Here is a 19,583-nt window from a genome sequence, read left to right on the forward strand (position 1 = left end):
ATCTGCCTTCGGCTCAGGTCATGATCCTGATCCTGAGATCAAATCCCAATCAGGCTCCCTGCTCAGCAGGGAATCTGCTTTTCCCTCTCCCTCTGCCTACTGCTCCCTCTACTTGTTTTCTCTCTTTCTCTCTCTCTCTCTCTCTCTCTCTCTCTCTGTGTCAAATAAATAAATGAAATCTTTAAAATAATAATAATAAAATAAAATATTAACTCTCTGAGTCTTGATAAGTTTCAGAGGTACATAAATCTTTACATAATTCTGCAAGCTGCCTTTAACAACCTCCAAGTCTCTGGCATATCAGTGTTTATACTGTTTCTGAGTTTGTTTGTTTTTTTTAAGATTTTATTTATTTATTTGACAGAGAGAGATCACAAGTAGGCAGAGAGGCAGGCAGAGAGAGAGGGGGAAGCAGGCTCCCTGCTGAGCAGAAACAGCCCGATGCAGGGCTCGATCCCAGGACCCTGAGATCATGACCTGAGCCAAAGGCAGAGGCTTTAACCCACTGTTAACCCACCCAGGCACCCCTGTTTCTGAGTTTTAATAAATAGCTTTAACCACTTGGTGCTGATCTACTATTAACCTCATCATTTTTTTTTATGTTTTAAAGGGGCCAGAGCCTTGATGATCTCAGTAAAGCGACCCCTTAAGTGAACAGAAGTAACCCACAGTAAGGATTATGTCTTATCTTTCTTTCCTTCCTGTCCACATCAATTTCTGGCACACTTCAGGGAAGCTGTGTTGAAAAATCTTCAGACTGGAATCTGAATGGAATTCAGAAAGTCTGAACTCCATTATTTACTAGCTGAGTGCCTTTGAGCAAGTCCCTTAAAAACTCTTGAGCTGAGGCTTCTTGAGTTATAGGGCTCACACTTTCTATCTATAAAACGGAAAGGTGGGAAGGAATGATCTCTGCTATCCCTTCCAGCTCATATACTCTTATGGCTTTATGCTTTCCAAATAAGTGATTTTGGGGTTGATCTCAAACAGAGGTTAACCCCTCCATGCAAATTAGCTAGAGCAAACAGATTATTCTGGGGTGTGAACCGGAAGGCTGGAACCTTAAAGACTTTATTGTCAATATTTTGTAAAAGGTCTTAAAGTCTATGAAAAGATGCTGGTTGCTGTGATAATGCCTGTTAGGAAGGACAAGCTTCAACATCAGAACAATGGTTTGGATGCCGGTTAATGGAGTATGTCTGGGTTCCTACCTTGAAATGTGAACTTATGGCTTTTCTGGTACCCTTAGACTACACTGCTGTTTATTTTAAGAAGAGGAAAAGCACTAATGCTTGGATTACTAGCAATATCTATGCATTAGCAGCCACAGTGTCCAATGGCAATAGCTATTTTAACCTGAGATGGGCTTGAGCCTCCCAAATGTCAGTCATTACTTCCTTGGCTGCCAAAAACTTTTCTTTCTAGAAGGGCATGAGAACAAGAAATCAGTTTTCACTAACAGTTTAGCTCTACTGGTCTTTAGAGCAAAGGCTAGCAGTCAAACCTCTTTGTTAGGGCAGTTCTCTTTAGCCTTCTTCAGGCTAATGTATTCCAAAGTTCCAGGCCCTCTAAATCTCCCTTGTCATTCCTTCCCACCCCACAGAGGGAGGACCTCCTCCCCTCTTCCGAAGGAGTTCAGGGCTAAAACTGCACCCACAACTTGATAACACAACTGCTTTGATGCATATCATCTCCTAGTCCACCACTGGGCATGGTCAGCAGATTTCTGTTGAGGATAAGTGACCCTTTCCTCAGTTACCAGGGGAATGGCAGAGAAAAAACAACTCTTAGTAGCTCTTGGATTGTAGGAAAATTTGTACCTCTGGCTGGTGAAAGAAAATCCCAGAGCCAGGCACTTTCATCTTGGTTCTCCCAATCCCTTACTAGATTACTTTGGCAAATTACCTCAACTCCTTGCACCTCTTCTTCCCATGCAAACCAAGCAACTCCTTTCTCTGGGCCTTGTTTGATGTACCGATTATGAAAATGCTGGTTACCCAGCTTTTTCTATGGTATCAAAATTAATTAGAGATATTACTGTGTCACTGATGTATGGGTAATACCTATTTTGTTTACTTATTTAACCCTTTTTACATTTTCTAAAGTGTCTAGAGGGAGCATGAATTCTTTCTATAACAAAAAGCAAATATTGTCTGTTTTTTGTCTTGAAAACCTAAATAAGTATTGAAAAGTTTGCCTTAATTTTCAAGGACATCTTTCATTCCTCTAGAGTATTTGTTGGATGTTGGGATTTTTCATCAATAAGTTGGCAGGTTAAAGGTAGTATCTTGGTCATGAAACCAGGTTCCCATGAGATTAACACAAGAAGAATTAAAGAAATTCCCTTCCCAACAATATCCCTTTCTATGTAAGCACAAGGCTCCAGGTAGTACTTTCACTTTCTTAGGCCATCACGATCCCATGAAATGCCCCATGATTATAGTTTCATTTCAGCCTCGACCAAGAGTAGGGCTTGCTGATAAAGCTCCGAAGATAGAAGTAAGATCCACTTTCTATCTCTTGCAAAAAGACTCGGGCTATAGGAACCTGAGGGAACAAAACAGTCTCCTCATCTCAAGGTCTTCATTATCTAAAAAGAACACCTGTATTAGAATAGATGTAAAGGGGATAAAAGACAGTAACATATGAGCTCCTGCATTCAGAAAACCTAGATTTCTCTGACAAGATATTTAACTTAAACCATTTATCAAATTATATATCAAAGAGCTGCTGGGCTGAAATCTCTTTCAATAATGTGACTTTAACCAATACTTTCAAGCAAGTAGTATTATAGGAGCACCATCTAATATAAGGAAAAATATTTTTTACTCTTATAAAAAAATAGTTCATCGAACTTAAAAAATAATAGATATCATTCGGACACTCTCATTTTCCCACTAAAATTTTAAAATGTCATTAAAAATGCAGTTAGGCTTGCCTTATATGTTCTGATTTCTTACCTTACTAGAATTGATGGTGTGATACAAAATTATAATCAGAGCTCAAGATTAAAATTTCACTCAAGTACGCAGGCAAAATGCTGTTATTTCAAGAGCTAAATTCAGCTCTAAAATCGGCAAGGCAAATAGACCTAAAGCTATTAATCCTTGGCCGACCTTGAACCCAAAAATTCAGTCAACACACTGCCAAATAAGATGGGCTGAGAGGTGCACCGGCAAATAGGATTCCTAATTTTGCTTATGCAATTTATGTAGCATAATTGATATACGTTATCGATCCTAAACATTTCTGAAACAGAACTTTTCTTGAATTGGAAATTCCAGTCAAAAATATTTCAGTGGCAAATATTATTCACCAGATTTACATACAAACATCTTAAAGTGTTACAAGCTGAGATACTGAATAAATATATGAAGTCTCTTCCTTTGGATGAAATATAACTTCAAGGAAGGATACATTTGAGATTTGCTTGATATATTTTTTTTTTTCCAAAGGGGATGTGGATTAGAAGATCTGAAATTGATAGGATTGGTTGGGTTTTCTTTGGGGGGGGGTTCTTTCATACAACTCAAGGCTAGAATTGAAACTATACTTTATATACCGATAAACTACCAAAAATAATTTAAATTATTTTTAAACTATCCTTATGAAAATCAGGAAGGTCTCGAATTAAAATAAAATGTTTACAAGTCTTTTCTCAGGATTGCTAACATTCAATAAAACAAGGTTCAAATTAATGCCTGCACAATACCAACTTCCCACCATGGTAGTAGAGGTTAGAGGTGAACTGGTTTTGGATTTGAGGCCAGGCTGACTTTGCACTTAAATTCCCCCAAACCCCAGGAACGTGTCATTTATTCTTATTCATGTGATAAGCCCCATATCCATCTCAGGACCAATATTCACAGAACTCCTTTATGAAAGGTAAATTAGTGTGCCCATATTGTTCTATGAGTCCTTAGTATTCAAAACGTTCTGAATCCATGTAAGGACACAGCGAAAAGATGGTATCTGTGAACCAGGAGGCTAGGAGGCCCCACCAGATACTGAATCTGCAGACATACTGATCTTGGACTTCCAGCCTCTAGAACTGTGAGAAATAAATATCTGTTGTTTAATTAAAAAAAGAAAAAAGGCTCTAAATGAACACATTTGCTTGGAAACCCAGGATAATCCCACTGTCCTCCCCTGCTGCAGCAGCTTTCCCTACCAGAAATGGATGCTAGAAGGGATCTTAGGATTCACTCAACCCCCCTGGAAACTTAAGTCCCAGAGTTGGGGGGGGAGGGGCGGGAGGTGACTTGTCCAGAGTTACACAGCTGATTTGTGGCTATACCAGAAGCAAGATCCATGGTTCCCCCACTACCCTCCTGAGAGGCATCTCCTGGGAATTCTTATCAAACAGGGAACACTAGGTCATTGCCAAAGAGCTTTCATGTACCATAAGCCATAGCCACAGTAACTTCCATACCTGGGAGCATGTAAGCACACTCTCCACTTAAGCAGATGGATTTACTGCTGCCTCTCACTTCCTTGCTGCCCCTGCCCTTTGCCAGCTAATGTTCCATTTCTACCAGGGTTCAGTTAAGGAAAGAATGAATAGCAGTTCTATAATTCAGGGCATTAGGTCATTCAGCTTGTTAGGTCAGGTTTTATTACCCCAGTGAGGAAACAGATTCAGAAAGGTTAAGAAACGTGCCCAAAGTCACACAGCTAGTAGGTAATAGAATGGAAGCATGAGCCCACAATAAGAAACTAATAACGGGGATCTGGGGCACCTGGGTGGCTCAGTGGGTTAAGCCTTTGCCTTCAGCTCAGGTCATGATCTCAGGGTCCTGGGATCGAGCTCCACATCGGGCTCTCTGCTCAGAAGGGAGACTGCTTCCCCCTCTCTCTCTGCCTGTCTCTCCCCCTACTTGTGGTCTCTCTCTATGTGTCAAGTAAATGAATAAAATCTTAAAAAAAGAAAAGAAACTAATGGGGGGGGGGTAGAGATTTTCTCCTCTATAATAGAATTGAAGAAAAGGAAAGGAAGCAAATCAAATAAAATATCTGAATGCTCCAACATAGGCATACCCCTTTATTTGCAAGTTGTCTCTGGATTCTGTCCTCTCACAGGCTGATGTCACCATGCAAATCAGGATGCCCTTGGGAATGTCATACATTCCTACCACGGAGTCATTTCCTTCAACCTTCTAAAACTAAAGAAGGTATGGAAAAAACCTGGGACGTAATAGAACACTACAAATACTAGTCTCCCCATACCCCACCTGCTCCAGCTTCACCCCCACCCCAAGGCTCCTGCCTCAGCCCCACCCCTTTCCTGAGGCTGAATACCCTCCTCCCTTTGCTTTCTCAGTGACCATCAGGAAAAAGACCAAATGCAAGTTTGGCCTAGGCATGAATTCCCTTTCATGGGACTGAGCCCCTGGGCCCTGGGCAGGGCAGTGGAGGCCCTGATGGGAGGGTAGCCACCAGGTAATTTGGGACTCAGAGCTCTGGAAGAGCCAAGGCCAGGTCTGACATTCCTTCAGCAAGTACTTCTGCCCCTGTGGGAACAGTTTGGCCCTTCCGGGGAGGGGTGGGAGGACAGCCTTGAAAGCTCCAATTGTTCACAGAGGCCCTTATTTTGATACTACTTGCTCAGCACTGAGTGTGGGGTGGTGGGAGGAGAGGAGGTAAGAGGCCTCTGCTCTGGCCCTCACATGCTTCTGCACATCTGGGAGCTGAAGCTTCAGATGGAGTTCTATATTTAGACCCACCAGGAGGAGGGTGACAACACGTCACTACCACCTCCAGGGCCAGCCCCCCACCTCTGCACTAACATATGACACATGACTCAACTTCCCTGCAGAGCTCCAGCTGAGAGGGGACCTCTTGCTGAAGCTGAGGTTAAAGGCTGGGGCTGCACTCAATCATTTTACCCTTACCCTGGGCCCTTCACCCATCAGAGCCCCAAGTACCTGGGTTGTGCTTCAGAGCCCTTCAAGGCAGAACCACTGTGGGAATGCAGGTAGGGTCAGCCCAGAATAAGAAGGAAAGGAATCCCCACTGTTTCTTAGAAGCTGACACAAGCTTCTGGAGGAAATCAGGGAAGACAAATGACTACAGAATCTCAGGAATGAATGTCTTGGGGGAAGACACACAAGTCTTCCAGTCAGTGATCTGGGTGCTAAACCCCTCACTTGAATCTCCTGAGCAAACAAGGCCTGCATTCCTTTCAGAGATATGACTGGTACATGGGACCCAATAATCCCCAGCCATTTAAAAAATGTCAGGTAAAAATGGACTCTGACGTTCTCACCATTTATGCCGCTTCTCCCTTACTGAGAGCTTGGAGAGATCCTGTCTTCATCATCAGAGGAACACCAGAGCCATGGAATATGTGAGCTAGAAGAGGTTTTTCCCTAAAACCTGTAAATCTTCTCTGAGAAATAGAAGAGAGCTTGGAGGCAGAAACTACCCAAGCCAATCTCTTCTTCTTACAGATGAGACCAAGTTAGGGAGGGCCAGGTTGCAGACAATATGCACCACCATTTTTAAAAATACTTACTATGCCAGGGACTACACAAAACATGTTCAGTGCATCGTTTAATTTTGTCCTTTGAAGCTGTTCTTTTTTTTTTTTTTTCCTTCTCATTTTACCTCTTCTAATTTCTCCCCACCTTACTAATCACAAATATTCAGGAACTTGCCTAAGGTCCACAGTTAGGTGGGTAAGCAGGATCTACAATTTGCTCCCAGGTCTGACTCCAAAATGTGTGCTCTTAACTTTTCTCCCCAAACTGAAGCCATATTAAAATAACTGAACCACAATCACTTTCTAAAAATGAGTGGCAGGGCTAAAACTAAAATCCAAATCTCCTAAATTCTCTTCTGAAGAACTTTGTCATTTTGTTTTTTCAGATCCTTCCCTTGGGGATTAATCACATTGGCTTTTAGCATCATGTTGAATTATTACATTTCCCTCAACATATTAGGAAGGATCATTCTTATCTAAAATAATTATAAAACTGAAAATGTTTAAATCTTATCTGGTACACTGGTGGTCACAAACTGTTTGCGTTAGTGTAGTGGTTAAGGACTCTGGAGCTAAATAGCTGGGTTCAAATCCTGGTGACATCATAATACCTTGTCCAAGGACAAGAAGAGTCTTTCTGTGACTTACTTAATCCTAACCACTGGACTAGTAATAGCACTGAATTTATGGAGTTATTGTGAGGATTATAAAAGAATTCATTCATATAAAGCACTTAGTGCCAAAAAATGTCTGCACCTCTATGTTTACTGCAGCATTATTTACAATAGCCAAGATACAAAGTAATACAAGTGTCCATCAATAGGTGAATGGATAAAGAAGAATGTGGTCTTTATATACAATGGAATATCATATAGCCATAAAAAAGAATGAGAGATTGTGACAACACAGATGCACAGGGGCATTATGCTAAGAGAGAGAAAGATAAATACCATATGATTTCACTTACACGTGGAATCTAAAACACAAAACAAAAGAACAAACAAAGCAGAAAGAAAACCATAAATACAGACAACAAACTGGTGGTTGCCAGAGGGGAGAGGGATGGGGCGATGAGCAGAATAGGTAAAGGGGAATGGGAAGTACAGGCGTCCTAGTTATGGAATGAATAAGTCATGGGGATGAAAGGTACAGCGCAGGGAATATACGGTCAATGGTATTTTAATAGCATTTTATAGTGACAGACAATAGCTACACTTATGGTGAGGATAGCATAACAGACAGAGTTGTTGAATTACTATATTGTACTCCTGAAATTAAAGTAACACTGTGTGTCAACTACACTTCAATAAAAGAATAAGTAAATAATAAAAAATCATTTTCTAACAAAAATAAAAAATAATGCACTTAGTACCTAGTACATAGTAAGCACTCAATAAATGCTAACTCTTATTTGGGGACCAAATCCATTAACTTGAGCTTAGGAAGCAAAATGGTAATAACGACAATACTATTTCAGTTCTGTAGTGTTTTTATGGCTTTCTGAGCCCTTCAACACGAAATATCTCATTTGTCATCTCTAGTCCTGGCAGTACTAAAGGAAATAGCATTATCGTATCATTTAGCTAGGAAAAGCATAATTAATGAAGGCAAGAGTAGTACAAAAAGCCTGTGATATTTCTGCATTGGTGTCAGCTTGTTGTTATGGCAACCGTCCCCTGTCAACGACCCTTTTTCAGGCAGAGACCCAGTTTTGGAGCCGTCACAGCGCATCTGTTTCTCTGCTCAGCTGATTAGCTCTTGTTTGCAACAATGAGCGGATGGAAGTAAAAACAAAAAAATTTTTTTCTAAAAAAAAAGCAAATGTTTACTTTATCCACAAGTCTGCTTTCTAATACAGAAACAGACATTTAGTTGTTTTCGGAAAATGCTGAGTAAACTGCATCCTTAATATACGGGCTACTTCTCTTACTGGTGGGACTGTAAAGTGTAGTCAACTATAAATTACTGGTGATAGGTCCTTCATGTGTGTATGTCTTTTAAAACGATGGTCTCATGCTCCAGTTTCAGAATACTCTTCCACTACATCTCTGTGTGTCTTTGTTGTATGAGCTATCTCAGCACACATTTTCCACACTGAACACGCTCTGTGAACACACTAAAGTGAAAGAGTACAGGGCTAGTGGGTTGGGAAACTTGAATTCTGGGACAAAGACTGCTCTGAACTGGCACAGAGAATAGCCTCTCCCTGCCTTAGTTTCTTCATTTGTCAAATGGGACTTGTATTCCATGCTCTCTGTAAGGCCAAACAGTTCCAGGACTCACTAGGTATGTGGATTTGAGCATGACTTCTTTGAACCTCACGTTCCTCAGTGGTAAAATGGAGAAAACCGCATCTACTAGAGAGAGCTGTTGAAGTGAAATCATGTATTAAGCATCCCTAAGCTAGTTCCTGATACATTAATGCACCCTCAGCAAGTGAAAGTCCCCTTCCCATCATACATTGCTTAGCAGGTACAATATTCAAACTCTCTGACACCCAGCTGGCTCATGGCACTGGAGCTGGTCCTTGAGGTCCCTTACTTGACAGATACTATCTATAGTGGCTGAACCATTAGAAGATCTGGGGTGTCCAAAGGAAAGAGACAGGCACCTCTGATGGCCAAGGAGAATTCAAGGGGCTCTGGATGCCAGCCATTCACCATCCAGAATGTAAGTATTTCAATAATTTACCAATCAGCATGGCCACACACATGCACATCAGTTAACACTAAGGCATTATTCTGACATAGTCTACAAATGTCCCCAGTAATAATGATACTTTGATCCTTTTTCTTGAGTTTCAGTCATTTACAAACATTCAGTTTAATTCTTTGCTACATGTGACAGTGGGAAGGGAAGATGAAGGATCAATTTCCCCAATTTCCCCAACCCCCACCATCACTGTCAATATACATCAAGTAGGCTTATATCCCATTTTGCTATAGACCAGGATATTATGAGGCATGAATGTGATGCAAATACTAGTGGAGCAATACCAACACTGACAGTGGACATGGGTTGTATTGGAAATCTAGTTCAGTGGGTCACAAAATATAGATCCTAGTCACCATTACTGACCTACCCCTACCACTCAGTATCCCTGGGCACTTAGCCTGGCAGAGCCTCATATTCCTTATCTATAAAGTCACATACTCATGTCTAATTGGCAACCTCACAGATAGTTGTGAGCACTTAAAAAATAATATTTATAAAAGTTATACGCAAATGTGAGATATTATTATGCCTTTTATTATAAGAAATTGGCTGTCAGTATCAGATAAGGGGCTACTACCTAAAATCTATAAAATCTATAAAGAACTTACCAAACTCAACACCCAAAGAACAAATAATCCAATCAAGAAATGGGCAGAGGACATGAACAGACATTTCTGCAAAGAACACATCCAGATGGCCAACAGACACATAAAAAAGTGTTCCACATCACTCAGCATCAGGCAAATACAAATCAAAACCACAATGAGATACCACCTCACACCAGTCAGAATGGCTAAAATTAACAAGTCAGGAAATGACAGATGCTGGCGAGGATGCGGAGAAAGGGGAACTCTCCTACACTGTTGGTGGAAATGCAAGCTGGTGCAGCCACTCTGGAAAACAGCATGGACATTCCTCAAAAAGTTGAAAATAGAGCTACGACCCAGCAATTGCACTACTGGGTATTTACCCTAAAGATACAAATGTAGTGATCCAAAGGGGCACGTGCACCTGAATGCTTATAGCAGCACTGTCCACAATAGCCAAACTATGGAAAGAACCTAGATGTCCATCAACAGATGAATGGATAAAAAAGATGTGGCATATATATATATACACATATATATACACATATATATATGTATATATATGTGTATATATATATATGAATAATATGCAGCTATCAAAAATGAAATCTTGCCATTTGCAATGACATGGATGTAACTAGAGGGTATTATGCTAAGCTAAGTAAGTCAATCAGAGAAAGAAAATTATCATATGATCTCTCTGATATGAGGAATTTGAGAGGCAGGGTGGGGGTTCGTGGGAGAAAGGGAGGGAAAAACATGAAACAAGATGAGAGCGGGGAGGGAGGCAAAGCATAAGAGACTCTTAATCTCAGGAAACAAACTGATTGTTGCTGGGGGTGCGGGGGGAGAAATAGTGTGGCTGGGTTATGGACGTTGGGGAGGGTCTGTACTATGGTGAGTGCTGTGAATTGTGTAAGACTGAGGATTCATAGACCTGTACCCCTGAAGCAAATAATACACTATATGTTAATAAAATTTTTAAAAATGAAATTGGCTGTCAGGAGACAGTAGAGGAGAAAAGAGACAATAAACATGGCTAATAGGAATATATATAAATATCTAAGACATAGGCTAAAGTAAGAGGCCAGAGACCAGAGCTCAATGTAAACAGAGGGTTGAGGGAGGTAACCTGTGTCAAACATCTTAGAAGATAACAAAAAATGCTTGGCTAGAGATCAGATAGGACAGAACAAAATTCTGAAGGTGCTAGGTACCCAGGTAGGAAGGCAGTCTGCTATGCTTAGTACATCCAGAAAGAACTGTGTTTACCTTAAACACCTGAGGCTGTGAGAGAATGGTGTGTGTGTGAGCACAAGTGTGTGTGTACAGACAGCCAAAGCTGGGCTCTCTAAGCTAGCTCCTCTAACATGCAGACCTGTAGATTCCAAATGACTGTCTGATTACCTTGGAAACTTGAATTATTTACTACAGAGGAGGGGTGTTAAGTATTTGGAGGGTTGTTATGGGTTGAGTTGTATCCTCCAAAAAAAAAAAAAAAAAAAATGTTGAAGTGCTAACCCCCAGAACCTCAGAATGAAAACTTATTTGGAAACAGGGTTGCTACAGATATAATTAGTTGAGTTAAGGTGAGGTCATACTGGAGCATAGTGGGCGCCTAATCCAATATGATGGACGTCCTTATGAGAAGACTGCCCTGTTAAGGCAGAGGCACAGAGGGAGAGTGCAGATACTGGAGCTGTGCAGCCACACGTCAAAGACCGCCAGCAAACCAGCAGAAGCTAGGAAGAAGAGAGAAAGGATCTTGGAGGCTTCCGAGGCAGCACAGCTCTGCTGATGCCCTGATTTTGGACTTCTAGCTTCCAGAACTGGTAGATAATAAATTTCTCTTGTCTTAAGCCACAGAGTTTGTACTACTTTTGCTATGGCAGCCCTAGAAAATGAATACAGAGCCGACAGCGTTGGACCCCCAGGACAGAAGAGAACCTTCTTTACCTTCTTCAACACAAGATCAGCCTCATGGAAGTAAAGGAGGGTATCTGTTTGTACCAAGGGTACTTTAACTGGTGGCTACTGGAATGCTGGAGCCACTACTGCCTAGGCAAGGTTGTCCCCAAGTCAGTTTCTAACTACAAAGACGTGCAGGTTGCAGGGGGCAGTCTGGATTTTTGATGGCTTCACTTAGCTGCTGAATCAACAAACTCTGCAACTACCTACTTCTGTTCTTACACGAGAAACTAAATTTCCTATTGGTTAGGTCATTTTGCTCAGGGTCGTCTGTTAAATACATAGTTTCTATGTTGAGTGTTTTCTTTCCTTCTTATCTTCCCTGACATAGTATGAAGTACTAGCACATGAAGGACACCCCTAGAATTTTTCTTATTCTATATTGCTGAGTTGATACTGCTTTTACCCGGTATTTTTCAACTTTAATCATATCCAGATGAGGCAGAGAGAGGGAATAAATGGAGAGTGCTGATAACCTGCAAGTAAATGCCTGCCGCAGCCTTGAGCTGCCCCAGTGAACTGTACGTTAGGACTGCTCATCAACATTGGATTGTGCTATGGTCACATTCCATTAGCTACCTGGTTTGTAGTATAGCCTATTTGAATTAAATATTGAAGTTACTCAAGCTGGTGAAATAAAAATGAAAATAAAATTGGGAAAAGAATAATTAGGTCCCATTTCTTAAAAATAAATGGTTCAAGGATCTTTCAGCTGCATTTTCAAAGTAAAAGCACTGGTCACCTGTAATTTCATCCCACTGGTATTGGCACTGCATGCATTGTTGTCATGTTTAATCTGAACACCACTTATTCACACTAGAGAACTGAATGCATATTAAGATCAATATACTATGTAGGCTGTCATATGAAGACAATGTTCATTTGAACCTCTGCTGATTATACTTTCAAGAACTGCTCTTGACCCAAAGCTTTGCTCGCCAGGGAGGGTATAAATGTTTGTGGAATCCACCTGACAAATGGAAGATTGTTCCTGTGGACATTTTTATGGAGAGTTATGAAGCAAAAAGCAGCTTTGTTGGAAAGAGTAATTCTCCATTTAGAAAATAAAAACATGAGGGTTGTGTAGGCTTAAGTTTCAAGAACCATAGCCTGGGACTGACAGCATACCCAGGCAGAAGCAGGCATCCTGAGAGAATCTTTGAGGCAGGCACGAGCCATCAGGCACTTGCTGCTGAAAGGCACCGTCAAGGTCTCCATGCGGCCATCTGCCTACTCCTCAACTTAAACACTCCAGCAGGTAGGATGCCATGCTGGCTTTTCCCTGCTGAGAACACAGCCAGTTCCAGACAATCTGGACAACAGAAGTTCACCACAGACCACTATACTGTCCCTTCTAGAAACATTCCCAAATATTTTATTCAACCTGAATGAAACCGAAGTCACAAACACCTCATGAGAAATGTAGAAAGTCAAGGGCAGGCTTCTCTTATTTACATTTTGTGATTCTGGAAACACTAGCTTGCTGTGGGTTAGAACAAAAACACCATCTTCTGTGTTACGTCACCCTAAATATAAGCTGAGTGGCCTCCGTTATGCTTTAATAACAGATCAATCAAAATCTACAGAAAAATTTGTTGATACCCGTAGTTGTAAAGCCTCCTCAAACTATCCTCCAAATTCATCTTCTCCTCTGGCTTCTTTTTTAACCAATAGATTCATTCATCCAAGAGATGCTCACCGAGCACCTAGTGTATCAAGCACTATGTTGAGAGGTGGACATTGCAAAACCCTGCCGACAATTATAATAGGATGGTCACAGTGTGCTAATGGGGGCTCTAAAGGCTGCAACAGAAACAGGGATAGGAGCCTCAGTGTCAGCCAGGGATTAAGGAAGGTTTTATACAAGGAGAGAGGCATTTGCGCTAACACTTGAAGATTAAAGAGGAATGTTTCATGGTTCTGAGGGTTACTCCAGAAGATATAACAATGCATGGAAGGGTTTAAAGGAATGCTATATCAACATGGATTTGGGGTGAACTTGTTGTTCACTACTATTGAGGCTTAAGAACAAGTAAATTAGGAATCAATAACCTGAGAAGAGGGTAGATAGGTAGATACAGGTTAGAATACAAAGGGCTTTGTTTACCAACTAAAGGAGTTTTGATTCTGTCCTACAGTGTTTCTCAAAGTGGGGTTCACAAGGTCCCTATGAAAATTTTTATGTTTTTGTTACAATAATTTTATTGGTAATAAAATGGCAGGAACAATGATAAAAACATATTCCAAATCATCTGGATGACCACTTGCCTCACAATTTCAGTGCCCCTATTTATGTTTATTATTAAGTTGGCATAAGCCAACAGAAATGTACCAGTCTGAGACCAAAGGAGAAGCTGTTTGAACAAAGATTACCCTAGCTGAAATTGAGCAAAGTGGTGGGAGAACTGGGTCATTACATGGTACACAGTAGTAAGTAGGACAAGATAACTGAAAATAATATATGCTGTCATACTCTGAAACATATTCATACAGCAGAGGACAACTAAGTTTCATAAAACAGTATCATTTGGCTCATTAAATTAAAGGTGTTTATTTGAATGATACTGGCTTTGTAGCTTTTTCATAACACATTTTTTCCCTTTTAGTTTTATAGTTCTATAAACATAAGGCACAAGAAGTTTATATCTAGTTTCATGTTTTTGAAATCCTATTTAAGAAACAGTTAAGAGTTAAGTAAACAATGAAATCTACAGGGTTTTTCTTTTTCTCCAAAAGGAGCCTGTCCATTACCCAAGTATGAAAAAGGACCATAGACAACGGTGAGCCATTGAAAAACTTTCAGCACATTGGTGTGAACCGATTACGGTGGTAGGAGACCACCTGTGCAGTCACATAGAGGAAGAACGGCCATGGGGGCAGAATGGAGATAGAAAGACCTTTAAGGAGAAGACGGCCTGAGTACTGTTATTAAAAGCTCCCATTTGCTTAATCCCAGAGACCTGCTCAGGGCAGAGGCTGTGGAATTAAATGCTGACGGTGTAAGCAAAGCTGTGTCGGTGTTTCAGGGTAGGCCTTATCTCGCTGGAAAATTCCCCAAACGTCCACATGATTCATCTCACGGAGGGCTCTGTGATGATGCCAGAACTAAATTAGGACCAAATCCCAGGTTTTACTAGAGAGCCAAAAAAGCACACAAGAGAAATTGCTATCGACCTCATAACAAAAAACAACCAGGACCTCTGGATATAGTGCTGTAGTCCAATTGGAACTGAAATCTTTCTCTTTACCAAGCCATGTGTCACTGGGGCTGTACCTATCAGGGAAGGTGACTTGCTGATTTATACAAGGCTGGGTAAACTTGCTAAGGCATGACCCCTGGAGAGAGCTGCATATTCTGGGAACACCTTTTTCTAATTGCATGAAGGTAACTTATAGGCTAGCTAAGACTTAATCCTGCTTTTCCCAGATTATGTGCCATCATTATCACTCCCCAAACCAGAATTTACAGTTCCGAAAATTTGGGGAAGCATATGATTTTCTCATGAAAAGGCATAGTACCAACACACTTAACAGACAGATAAATGTCTTCTGCTTACCTCAGGAGCCATCCAGAATGGGGTGCCAACAGATGTGTTTCTCCGTAGACGCGTACTGGTGAGTTGAGCTGAGACACCTATAAGAAAAGAGTACCGTAAATTCAGCAGTGAACAGAAGGTTGTGCTAGATCAGAGGTTGGCAAACTTTTTCCAAAGGGTCAGATAGTCAATAGGCTCTGAGAGGCATGTGGTCTCTACCATAACTACTCAGCTCTGCCACTGGAGAGCAAAAAGCACAGCCATGGACAACACAGAAACAAGAGTGTTGCTGTGTTTCCATAAAAATTTATTTATGGGTACATATAATTTTCACAGGTCATAAAATATTCTTTTGATTTTTTTCCCCCAATCATTTAAAAATGCAGAAACCACTCTTTTTTCACAGGTCACATAATAGGAGGCAGGTCAGGTTCAGCTGACACACTGTAGTTTGCCGATCACTGTGTGGGAGCATTTACTTACCACTCGATCTAAACCACTAGATTATTTTTTCCCTAATGAACATTCCTATCCATATTACTACAAAATTGGAATCAAAAGAAAATATCAAGGGGCACCTGGGTGGCACAGTTGGTTAAGCATCTGACTCTTGGTTTTGGCTCAGGTCATGATCTCAGGGTCGTGAGATGGAGCCCTGCGTCTGGCTCCAAGCTCAGTGCGGAGTCCGCTTGGGATTCTCTCTCCCGGCCCCTCTGCCCCTCCCACTTATGCACTCTCTCTCTCTAATAATAAATATTTAAATAAGTCTTTAAAAGAGAAAAGAAAGAAAATATCAAGAACTAAACCCAAAAAAATCCTATTATATTTCCAAAATATTTCAGGTGATTTCTTTCTTAAAGTAGTGCTTCATTTCATGGAGGAAGAAAATCAGTATTATTTATAATAAAGCATCAGTGTGTAGACATAAAAAGCTTCTAATCCCTTATCTTACCTAGAATCCTAGAAACCTGGCAAGAAAACTGTTTGTCAAGTGGAAAAAGAAGTTGCCTAAAAATATTATTATCTATGGGCTCAGTGTTGAGGATCTGAATTTTAATGTAATTCCAGTGTATTTTATCTATCTTAGTCTTCAGACAGCTCTCTTCTTTATACAACAAGTGAATAAAGTAGAAGTAAAGATGTACCAGATGAGGAGTCAGAAGACCTGTTTTCCATCCCAATTATGCCTTTTCCTAATTGTATGACCTAAAGTAAACCCCCTCACTCTAAGCCTGTTTTCTTATCCTCAAGTTGGAGATAATGATACCTGGCACACCTAACACAAAGAGTTCTTCTTAAAAATCAAATAAGTAAACAAATGTGAAACAACTTAAAAATAGTAAAATATTTTACAAATATAAGGTGTTCTTTTATACCAAGCAGAAATCTAAGGCAGCCCTTAACAGAATGATAAGCATTGCCACTAACACTATTGAGGATGAAAACTTAGAAACCTGAATCAGGCACAGATTTGCCAAGGACCCATGGGTTATTTTGGTGGATCATTGCTGGACACTTGCATTCTCCAAAGTGCACTCTCTAAACTCTATCGACCATGGATAATTGTAATTTTGCCAAATTCTCTACTGTAATTTTGGTTAAAAAACAAATTTTACTTTTCTGTTTTTAATTTCTAGAAATTTCTTTAGCAGCAACTGGACGTTTAGGAACCTTCTACTGGCAAGATTAGGAGACTTACTCCAAATCACAAAGCCAGTGAGTAGATAAAACAGCATTAATCCCCATCCTCATCCTTCTAGGCTCTTTCCCTCACAATACATTGACTGCCCTTGGGACCATGTGTAAAATACAGATCTGACGTTATCCACAGCATATTCATAGGGTTACACCATTCCTCATATAGAAGGAGGAGTGTAAAGGGTGCCTGGGTGGCTCAGCGGGTTAAGCCTCTGCCTTCGGCTCAGGTCATGATCTCAGGATCCTGGGATCAAGCCCTGCATCTGGCTCTCTGTTCAGCAGGAAGCCTGCTTCCCCCTCTCTCTCTGCCTGCCTCTCTGCCTACTTGTGATCTCTCTCTCTGCCAAATAAATAAATGCAATCTTTAAAAAAGGAAGAAGGAGGAGGAGCGTAAGACTTGAACAAAGTATCCCTCTACTATTTTTCTTCGCTTGCTCTTAAACCAGTACTCAAAGTAACTTCATTTATTTTTGAGTAATTTCTTCTGAGCAAATCATTCACTAATACATTTTAACACTGAATTCTTTCCTAACAACAAAACAATGAATATTCAAAATTATCAATCTTTTCTCCTACCATGTTGATGTTTATAAAGAACATTTTAAAAAGTGCTTCTGTAAATATTTTCTCATTATTTGTAACAATCATACTGAAGTACTAACTGGTGTTGAACACATTTAGAAGATTAAAACATTCAATATGCTTTAAAAAGAAAACCAAATGGTTTGTTGGTTTGTGACTATCAATACATGAATGAATATCGCAAGAAGATATTTAATAGGTCTCTGGCCTTAGGTGATATTGCTCTGCATTTCCTCTCACACTTCCATTTCCTGTTAATGTTTCCAGTTCAACCAGCCTCACATGTAGCAGCAATAATCACAATTTAAAGGGATGTTAGCTGCCAGACCCAAAGGACTAGTTTACCTTCTGCTCACTGGGAATAAGTATGCCTGAGGCTAGAAAAAGTCATTTGAAAGACCAAACTGCTTTCTCTTTTCACATGCAAAAGAAGAAATGACAAAATGTAAATTATAGACAACAGCCCTGAGACGAGACATTCTTCCCAGAAAATCAAGTTTTTCCATCAAATTCTTCTTTTGAAACACTTTTATTTTCTATCTTTAATAAAATTGCTTCTAAAGCTGAAAATAGATTAACAAACAGCATCTCCTAGGGTGATCCATCTGGTAAAACCCCCACTCTCCAGTCTGTGTCTGACTGGAAAAGTCCCTCAGCCTATGGGATAGCAGAGAGGCCCCAGTCTTCTGAGATTGCAATAAATTGTTGCCTTGGGCTAAACTGCACACATCAAGAAAACAAACGACAAGCAGTCATTACCAAAGTCAACGAGCTTAACTCCTCCTTCTGTTGTCAGAAGAATGTTATTCCCCTTGACGTCACGGTGGATGATTCGGTTATTGTGCAAATGCTGAAGGCCCTGCGTGGTGTCCCACCACCACAAAACAACAGGAAAGACAAAGGGGAAATGTGAATGGTTATTTTAAAACGATTACCCTACCTTTAAAAATCCAATCAACCTCGACATTTGGCTATACCGCCCTGCTTATCACAGGGCCATTTCCACTTAATACGCAATGGTGATCCAACTGATTACAAATTGCTCCCTCAGATGTGATCCCCAGTCTGATGGACGGTCTTACCAAGAGGGCCCCATATAAGATGTATGAGATCATTGCTTCATCCAACCGCTGGCCGCGCCTGAGCAGACCTTTGACCAGCTCGGTGACTGAACCCCCAGTGCACAACTGCATGAGGAGGTGCCAAGGAGAGAGACAGGGGGAGAACACATACAAAAGAAAAAGAAAAAGATGTTAAGAAGAAAAGCCGATTATTGACCTGATGTAGTAAATTTACAGATCACAAAACTCCAGGTCAGAATAATTAAACTTCAAATGTACGCTATGCAGTCAAACCTATGGTATGTGTGTGTATTTATTCAGGGTGATGATTTATAAGTGAAAGTACCTGTCCAAAAAGTTGACTGTCAAGTGAAATATAAAAGCACAAAATTACTTAGACATTTGAAAGAGAAAGCGCATGAGTAATCATGGTGAGTTACTGGATATTTTTCATTTTACATGAATATTGTCTATTTAAACACACACACACACACACACACACACACACACACACACACATTTTAAGGATAAGAGAAGACCAAAAGAGGCAAAGATAGATGTCGTTGACACTTGGGAGGAAATAAATTTCATTTCAACCCTTTCTGTCTCCAGGACCAGCACTACAGGTGCCAGAAGCCCTGCATGTCAAATTTATGGGGTGCAGTTGCTTCATCTGTGCATTTACTCTTCTCTTATTCAACCATGGGCATTCAGCAACTTTATGCCCTTCTTTTCTGTAATGAAAAACACTGCAAAAGTGTATCTTGCATATTCGCTCTATATTGTTATATATTATATATTGTTACATATTATATATTGTTATATATTATATGCTACTGAGATTTGAGAGTACATGAACCGGGCATACTATACCTTAGTGGAAACTTAAGTGTTTTCAAGGATAATTTTTACTAACTGTAGAAGTCAATATGCAGGTTTGGGCTTGCTACATGCT

General features: G+C 40.4%; 1 protein-coding gene across 1 annotated transcript in view; it reads right to left on the minus strand.

The window, feature by feature from the left end:
• Positions 1-19,583, minus strand: part of MYO3B (myosin IIIB) — a gene marked incomplete at both ends in the record, with an annotated part of 377,682 nt that overhangs the window by 348,081 nt on the left and 10,018 nt on the right. The window contains 3 exons of the mRNA XM_080799209.1: positions 15,309-15,385; positions 18,327-18,426; positions 18,650-18,754. Coding sequence (XP_080655335.1) covers positions 15,309-15,385; positions 18,327-18,426; positions 18,650-18,754 — 282 coding nt within the window. The remainder of the gene's footprint in view (positions 1-15,308; positions 15,386-18,326; positions 18,427-18,649; positions 18,755-19,583) is intronic.

Source organism: Martes martes (genome assembly GCF_963455335.1).
Source record: "Martes martes genome assembly, chromosome: 3".
Lineage (NCBI taxonomy): Eukaryota > Metazoa > Chordata > Mammalia > Carnivora > Mustelidae > Martes > Martes martes.